This window comes from Buceros rhinoceros, unplaced genomic scaffold (assembly GCF_000710305.1).
Source record: "Buceros rhinoceros silvestris isolate BGI_N320 unplaced genomic scaffold, ASM71030v1 scaffold2296, whole genome shotgun sequence".
In the NCBI taxonomy this organism is placed as follows: domain Eukaryota; kingdom Metazoa; phylum Chordata; class Aves; order Bucerotiformes; family Bucerotidae; genus Buceros; species Buceros rhinoceros.
The window spans coordinates 158,284-166,477 of record NW_010419129.1 but is presented as its reverse complement, the minus strand read 5'-3'; the positions used below and the strand labels follow the sequence as shown (position 1 = coordinate 166,477).

The 8,194-nt window shown below is 40.8% G+C and overlaps 1 protein-coding gene across 1 annotated transcript in view; it reads left to right on the top strand.

The window, feature by feature from the left end:
• Nucleotides 1-8,194, top strand: part of EEFSEC (eukaryotic elongation factor, selenocysteine-tRNA-specific) — a gene marked incomplete at its 5' end in the record, with an annotated part of 87,764 nt that overhangs the window by 7,011 nt on the left and 72,559 nt on the right. Inside the window, one exon of the mRNA XM_010138770.1 lies at nt 21-185. Coding sequence (XP_010137072.1) covers nt 21-185 — 165 coding nt within the window. The remainder of the gene's footprint in view (nt 1-20; nt 186-8,194) is intronic.

Here is an 8,194-nt window from a genome sequence, read left to right as displayed (position 1 = left end):
TTTTTTTTTTTTTTTTTCAGGTCCTGAAGTCTCAGGCTTACCTGCCATCGAGAGACCCCTCAGGACACTTCCTTATGGCAGTCGACCACTGTTTCTCTATCAAGGGTCAAGGCACAGTGATGACAGGGACTATTCTTTCTGGTTCTGTTAGCCTTGGTGACAATGTGGAGATTCCTGCCCTGAAGGTGAGTCTCTCATTCTCACTCCCCCCATTTTTCCTGATAGAAAAAGACACTCAACAAAGGGGAGAGTGTTTTCTTCCAATCTAAAATTAATCAATTATTTTCAATGTCTGTCTCTCTTTTTCGTCCTCTGTTGTAAGCCAACTTATAAAAGGGAGACACAGAGATTTTTAAGTAAGGCAGCCAGCAAAGTTACCTGCTCAATGAAGAGGAAAGAACACCGACCTAGATTAGCATGTTAGACTTTCAAATTCAGAAAAGCAAGGTGGGCATGTTTCCAAGATAGGATGTGCCCAAGGACTGAACAAGGTTTGAGTAAGGTTACTTTCATTTGAGATGTCGCTTCAGTTGGGAAAGTTTGCGAAAGAATCAGAGTAGGTAGGCATCCCAAGATGTCTGGAAGCAAAGGAAATGACAAGAATAGGGCACCAGAATGCTTGATGCACATTCTCTTTGTTAGCTGGAGCTTTAATTGATGTCAGCATGTTCTGGGAGAAGTGCTGGGATGCAGTAGGTGACTTGCTGCCAAGAGCCAGTTGAAAGTCAAGAGGCCCTTCAGTGGCCTTTGAACTGCATAATTTGGTACAATTTTATTTCCTTAGTGTATATTCAACTTTTAAAAGGTGACTTTTTGCTTGGAACAGGTGAAGCCTATTTCACAGATGCTGATTTGGACTGCTCTGACTTTGTATTAATTGCCCAAATTAATCAAGACTCCTGGAGTCTTTTGCAGCTTCTGCTTAAAATGGACCCAGCCGGTTACATTCTGAGAGTGGACAGCTTTTGGCTGAACAAGCCTAGGTGGGACCCTTCTGATGCTCCAGTATTATCCTCAAGTCGTGTTACTATAAGGGCCTTATTCTTGAATGTGTGCTGCTTTAGTGCCTTCTGAGGTACCTGTGGTCGTCTAGTCTATGTCATGTTCTTTGCATAAAAGTGATTTATGTGGTATTTACTTCATCATATCTACTTTCCCAGCAGAGTTCCTCACTGCCCCTGTTCTCACTTGGAGCATGCAGCCCGTTCTGGGAGCCATGCTTTTGTAATTCCTGCAGGGAGTATATTCTGCTGGGATTGTACCTCTGGCTTCAACCTCTCCTGCTTTCCCCTTGCCAGCGTTTCTTCCCTTTTCAGTGGTGTCCTGCTTACTGTCCTGGGCCTGCCTGCACGAGGGGTCCAATGAAGGACAAGTGGTTAAGAGTACAAAGCTGATGAGCGCTGAGTGATGGCTCCTGCCCAACTGGGGCCTGGCAGAGCTAGTCTTGGCATAGCGTTGGCCAAACTTCCTGTTGCTCTGTGCTGTGGGAGATGGGGGTGAGACAGAGCAGAGTAATTACTTCTTGCAAAGAAAGAATGCATAACTAGATTATATCTGGAAATTACTGTTCAGCTGTTCATGTATAGTCCAAGAATCTTTTGGAGGAATACAGTTAGGAATTAGTTGCTCTTTGAGAAGCTGTATGAGGGGGGAAAATGACAAAAATGTACTGAATTACTTGCATATTACCAATGGGTGTTTAAAAGGACAGTAGGAGAGGCTGTAAGTGGGACTTCACTGCTTCCCTAGTCACTTGGGAAGAAAGCATCTCTTGAAGTTTAAGGCAAGTTGGCAGATAAACAGGTCATTGACAAAGAGAAGCCAGACCACTTAGCTTTTATGGCATTAACAACTTCCCTCAAAGATGTAGTTATTTTCCATTGCTGTTAACGAATTAATCCTTCCACTGCCTTGCGTGTAACAGATGTTGTGTCCATACCTCAAAGTGGTAATGGTGGTGGGCAGTTTTGCACTTTGCTTTTTGCCAGTAGCAGCTTGTGAATAATCCCGTTCATATTGTACAGGTATGGAAACCAAGGCGCAGTAAAAGGAAGTAACTTCCCTAAGTTTGAGTTGTATGGTGTACTTAGCCCTGCTAGCATCATGCAGAGTTGGGTTAGGATACCTATAAAAGGTCAAACCTTTCTCAGGCCTACGAGGTAATGGAGGAAGCACATTTCACAACACATTGTGGTTTATGACTCTCTCTGACCTTTTTTTGCCCTGACCCTATGGTAACTGAGATTGACAGCTGGTGCCCACTGGGCATTTAGGGACATTACAAACCAGCTGCTTTTTAAATTTGAAGAACTCTCTCACCAAATGAAGTGGCATCACCTCCCAGTTCTACTAATGGACTTCGACATCTTTGACCGCTTGAACCTGCACAAAGGAGAGACACAGCAATTAAAAATAAACAGTGACATTTTCAAATGCCCGTGCTTGTTCTGATTGAGGCTGAGAGCACCAGCAGTGCATGGATTCTTTTACGCTGTTGCCTATGTAAATTGCCATCTGGGGTTGATTATCCATATAACGAAAAGAAAAATTGTATGTATGTGTTTGGCAAAAAGCTTTGACACAGCAAACAGTTCACTATCCAGTTGAGTTAGTACTATTTGCTCACCAGCACTTGAAATCCACCTTGAAGAGCACAAACCTAGGATTTCTGCAACAAAAATGTAACATTGGCAGAATTCTGAATGTCCTTAAAGATTATTGCATTGGTCTTTCAGTCTCTACAGTCTTCCAGTTTATAAACTGTAATAACTTACGTTTTTATTTCTGCTTTATAAAAGTTCCTGGAGCTTGAATAGTGAGGATTTTCTCAATACAGATTCATTTTATTTTGCTTATAGGTTTGGCAATAATCCCTTCAAAATATTTACTGAAGTACATATATTTTTTCTGAATTTAGTTTGTGAGCACTAATGTCAAATTCTAGTGCTGCTGTGTCTCTCTTTAGCACTCTTTAATTGAAAAAGAACAGTGGTCTTCCTTCTGTCCAGTGTTAGTCATTCTGACTTCGAACTGCACAGTTGCAAGCCCACTAGAAATACTAGAAGTTTGGATAAAACAGGTGATGCTATGTTAATATTCCTTTAAAATGTTTTAGGGCACACAGAATGTTCCAGGTTGGTTGATAAGAATTGCTTTCTCTGTCTTAAAAGTTGTGAAAGGTCATAGAAGAGGTCAAGTCTGAATCAAGTGAGGAGGTAGAGATAGAGGTACGCAGTTAATGGATGTAAATCTGATTGTCCCGAAAGTGCCATCTCTGCGTTGCCTTACCTATGATCGAGTGCTACAAAGCATGGATGTGGCAGCCGGGTACAAAGACCACTGCTGATTTTTTTTCCAGCACCTGCAAGAAGTAGAAACCTCTTTCTTGCTTTAAGTTCTCATCTGTTCTGTTTAATGTAATTGTTGGCAAATACTAGAGCAAGTTGCTGCCAGTTGAGTGGCTGGTGGATGTTAATAGCTCCATCAGATGCTGGGGAGAAGTACAGCCTGCTGCCAGTTCCTGCTGCGCTTTGTCAGAGGTTCGGGAGCGCCTTGCAGGCTGAGTAGCTGTGCTACTGGTAGACAGTGACATGGAGGTTTTTCTGTAGGGGATCACGTGGGGATCTTTGTGTGCTGAAGCTGAATAATGCGTCTGGTGTAATATAGTACAAAGTTATTTCTTATGTAATAAATCATGTGGACACCCCGTCACTGGACTGACCCTGAGAGGTGCCTTTTCAGACAGCGTCAGATTTTTGATCTGCTAGGTGTGGCTGAGCTGTTCTTGAAGGGGAATATTCATACTGGGTCCAACCTTCACCCATCCCCGAGGTTTGCAGTAGAGAGCTGCTGTTATGGACGCTGAGCATTTCAATCTCTAAGTTGGAAACATGGTTATGAAATGCTTCTGTCGTGGTGGGAGAGTTGTCCTCCAGGTGTTGCAGAACTCTGCTTACCTTCAAGAGGTCACCTGAGACATCAGATATGAAAACTGAGAGAAACTTGCTTCTGTTTTTTAGTCAAATCTCCTAGTAAATGAGAGAGTCAGTTTAAACCAGTAGTGGATTCTGTCTTGGCAAGGGCCTATTTGCTGTCAAATTCTGTTGACTTAATGAACTTTTAAGCAGCATCATTTTGTGTGATACAGGGAAGGTTCATGGTTTCATATACTTCCACCATTTGAAAAGAGATGATTTATTTTTAAGCTTCTTTGCTGGCTAGATAACCTTAGCCTGGTTTTGGCAAACATTCTGAAGTTTTTATGGCTCATTCCACAAAAAATTCTCCAGTGTCTGATAGAATAACTCAAATAGTATTCGCAAGACTATTATTTCCTTCAAACTCCTGTAGCTGTTCAGATCAGAATAGATGTATCTATTTTTGTCTCCATGAGTACTTCAGTCTTTCTGATATCCCAAGACCTCCGATTTAGTGAGCTTTAGTATATAAATGTAGTAAGAACTAATTTCAGCGTGTTTAGGACTTTCCGAATAATCAGAGTTGTATGGTTAAGTCAAGTCAGAGAACTTTTAAGTCTCAGAAAATGAAGCTGGATCAAACCCTGCTGAATTGGATCATGAAGACACTTGTATGTGGACTTCCATGGTGAAATCTCAAAGTTTTTACCACTATCATTTTGTTCTTTAGTCCTCGTAATAAACCCCTTCCAAATTTCAGGCTCTCTTGGCTGGTTTTTGCACTGTGAATAGACAGAACCCTTGCTAATTTTTTTGAAAGTTTTTGAAAGTTTTTTGTTTCTACATCCGTTTTTTTCCAACCCTTCTCGGATTTTTCTTGCCCAATGCTGATATAAACAGCCTTTAAAATGCCATGATTCATCTGCTGGGGAAGAAGTCTCGCTTGCCTTGGAAATTTTCATTTCACTGAAATGCTGTGAAGGGGAGTTCAGAAAATTGGGTTGTGGGGAGAAACAATTGAATGTAACAGATAAAATCATGAGAAGACAGTTCATAATACATATTAAAATATGGGAGTGATAAAATACAAGAATCTTAAATCCTAAATCAATAAATTAAACGTATACACATAATGTTGTATGTGTGGTTTAATTCAGTACAAGTGTTAAACTGTGTCTCTAATTGTCTGCTGCTTCTAAAGCACGGGCTGTGTGTTTTTGGAGATTTTCTCCTTTCCTAGAAAACACCAGTGTGAATCCTACTGGTTTTGCATTTACTGTGGCATTTACTTAAAATCAAAACATGCAGGATTTGGCTTATACAGAAAAGTATTCTGCTTTCAACATTTAGGATGTTATCAGTTGTTTTGGAAGAATTAAACTCCTCAGCACAGTTCTTTGTGGTTAAGTAAAAGATTAAAGACCTGATCCAGTGCCTGTGGAATGAAATTTAGATCTGGCAATAAAAGCTTCTCAAATCTTTTTGGCTTGATTTTTGAGAGAGTAAGAGTAGCAGATGCTGAGCTGTTTCTAAAGATCAGTTCCCTCATTTTCAATGCATGGTTTTGTAACTTTTTCCTGTGTGGTTTTTTGGTTTTGTTTTTTAATTTCTGTTTTAGTTCACACTGCAAAAAACCAAACCAATACCATGCCCTCAAAAAAAACCCCAAACCAAACCCGGAGACCCCAAAGAACAGAATCCACTTCAATATTAAATTTCCAGTTAACTGTAGACTTCAAAAAGGCTCAGGAATAAAAAAGCTAAGGAATAGATTTGTATGTTAGTATTTTTTCACTACCTGTACTGAAGAGCAGTGGTTTAGTTCATACCACTTGCAATTTTTTGCTAAGTATCATGTAGGTACAGTAAAAAGAGGGAGCAAGATAAATGACTTTGTGTGTTAAGGTTTGTTTTATTCAAGGCCAGGGATAAGACATAATAAAAAGGGAGCTGGATATATATCATGGGGTTTTAAAATTTTTTTCTACTTGGTCAGAGCAGAAGGGAGGGAAGCCAGGGGAGAGCGGCCACCCTGAGCAGTGCTAATCCAAACCATACACTGTATTTTTGGAGCTTGTGTGTCTAATGTGGTCTCTGGAGGCAGAAAAGTGGCCTAGTCCGTGCTGGCCAATTAACTCTACAAGTACTAAAATTCATCTGTAGCTTTTCTTTGAGGTCTAGATGTAGCCTGTGCTGCCTGCCAGCTAGAGGCAGTTGGGAGGCAGATTGGCCAGCTTTTTTAATCCATTAGAAGGCAAAGTTGTACTAGTTTCTTCCTGTGGAGGATGCGAAAAGGAATAGATTTGTGTGCAATTGCTGCATTGCTTCTGTCTGCTTGCAGCATCTTTAAACGACTGTTTGGGATCCAGGCTCCACGTGGAAGCGCAGCATTGCCTGAAACAGTACTGTTCTCCAAGGCAGACTTGAACGTCTGCAGTACTTCTGTAATGCTGACTGCTTGTTGGGGGCTGTCTGCAATGCTGAGTGGTTGTGGTTAATGCATGAGATAAGGTGAAGTGTGTTTTTTGTGCTGTTGCCATGCAGATGACTTTGCCTTAATAGCTGGAAAGCGCGAAGAGTTGTTACTGGCTAAACTGGTATGCTGTTCAGTGGGGTTCAAAATAAAAAAGAAATACAGGGTCATCTTGACTCTGAGCAGATGAAAATACTGTGTAAGGCAAATGTCGTATTTTTCTTTCATCAATGAGTGATTTTCTTAGAAAAATCAGATTACGTTTTTTCTGTCCAGATCTCAGTAAATCATTTGTCTTATGAGCACTGTTAGAAAAGCTGAAGAAAGTTGTTAGAGAAATACAATGTGGGAATGAAACTGAGCTGAAGAGAACCAATGGACTAGCAGGAAAATATTTTGGGTTAGTTTTTCTGAGGTTGGTCTTGGCTGGTGTAATGGTTTTGCTAGTGACTCCGTGCACTGTCCCATGTATGCAGGCGTTCCCCCCACTAGTGTGCTCGCCTGCCTAGTGTAGACTGCTGGCGGGTGTGACTCCGTGTGTTGTCTACGATACTTGGTGTTCTATAGCCCTTTGGGAATTACTGGTGTACTGGGTTGCTGGATCTGATGAGACAGCTCAGTAATCCGGTACAGAAGAGTTCCACAGTGGGAGAAATGAAATGTGTGTTTGTAGGTTATATTAGTGAGCATTTGGGTGTCCTTATTTAAGCAACGTATTTTGGCAACGTATTTAAGGGTAAACAAATCTGTAGGTTTAAAACTCAAACAGTTGAAAAGGAAAACATCTAAAAGCTATTAAGGTGACACCTGACATTTAGATTTATCTCTACTGCTTTAACTTGCCTCATCTGTTCATTCTACTTTTTCTCCTGCCTATTTCAGTCTTTCTCCATCTCTAGCTTCTTGTCCAGTCTTAAAGTTTGCTCTTCAAAGTGACTGATCTTTTGCACTAGGTTGAAGAAACTTTTTTTTCCTTCTCCTTTTTCTCAGCCGCTCTTGCAATCTTGAGTAACAATGCAGTTGTATATATACTTCCTTTCCCTCAAGTACATCTTGGCTTGAAACCAGCATCAGCTAGGATCAGATGAGAAAACTTGGGGTGTGTTTTTTTTGAACTTGTTTCTATAGGCTAAAGCTAGAATGGGTCTGAGGAGAGAAAGGACAAGACCTGATAAACACTGAGTGGTGTTATCCTCTCAAGGGCAGTTTCTGAAGATGAATAAGCAGGTTCCCAGGGCTAAAAGTCTTGGGTTTATAGTTTGAAAAGGAGTCCTGAAGCCATCTACAGTGGGTTCACTGAGCTCTGAACCTGTAAGCTGCGTACAGGAGGAGAAGGGTTTTAAGACTTGACCGTGACTGGGATGCAACTGAACAACACCACGTGTGTTGTCCTGGGACTTACTCCCTGTTGAACAATTGCTGCTCCAGTGATCAAGTGTTGTGTTCTTGGGTTTGTACCCTGGGACTCAAGATTAGTTTGAAACAAAGTTAATGGACGTTGCTATAGTAATCACAAACTTTCATCCAAGGGCCTTTTTGTTTAAACTTTACAGTAACTTTTTAAAGCAAAGGATGATTGGTTTGTGTTCACATAACTTATTTGCTTAGGCATCGTTGTTGCCAGGTCGTTAACTTTTAAAACTTTATTTCTTTTAATTTTTCAGGTAGAGTTGTTCTCAATCCAACTCAATTGAAAACAGACCCACATGCATGTACACATACCGTTTGAGCAGGACTCTTAGTGGAACGCTTGAATGGTAATTGGAAAGGTAGCCTCCTATATGGGAAACATAACTTTCACATG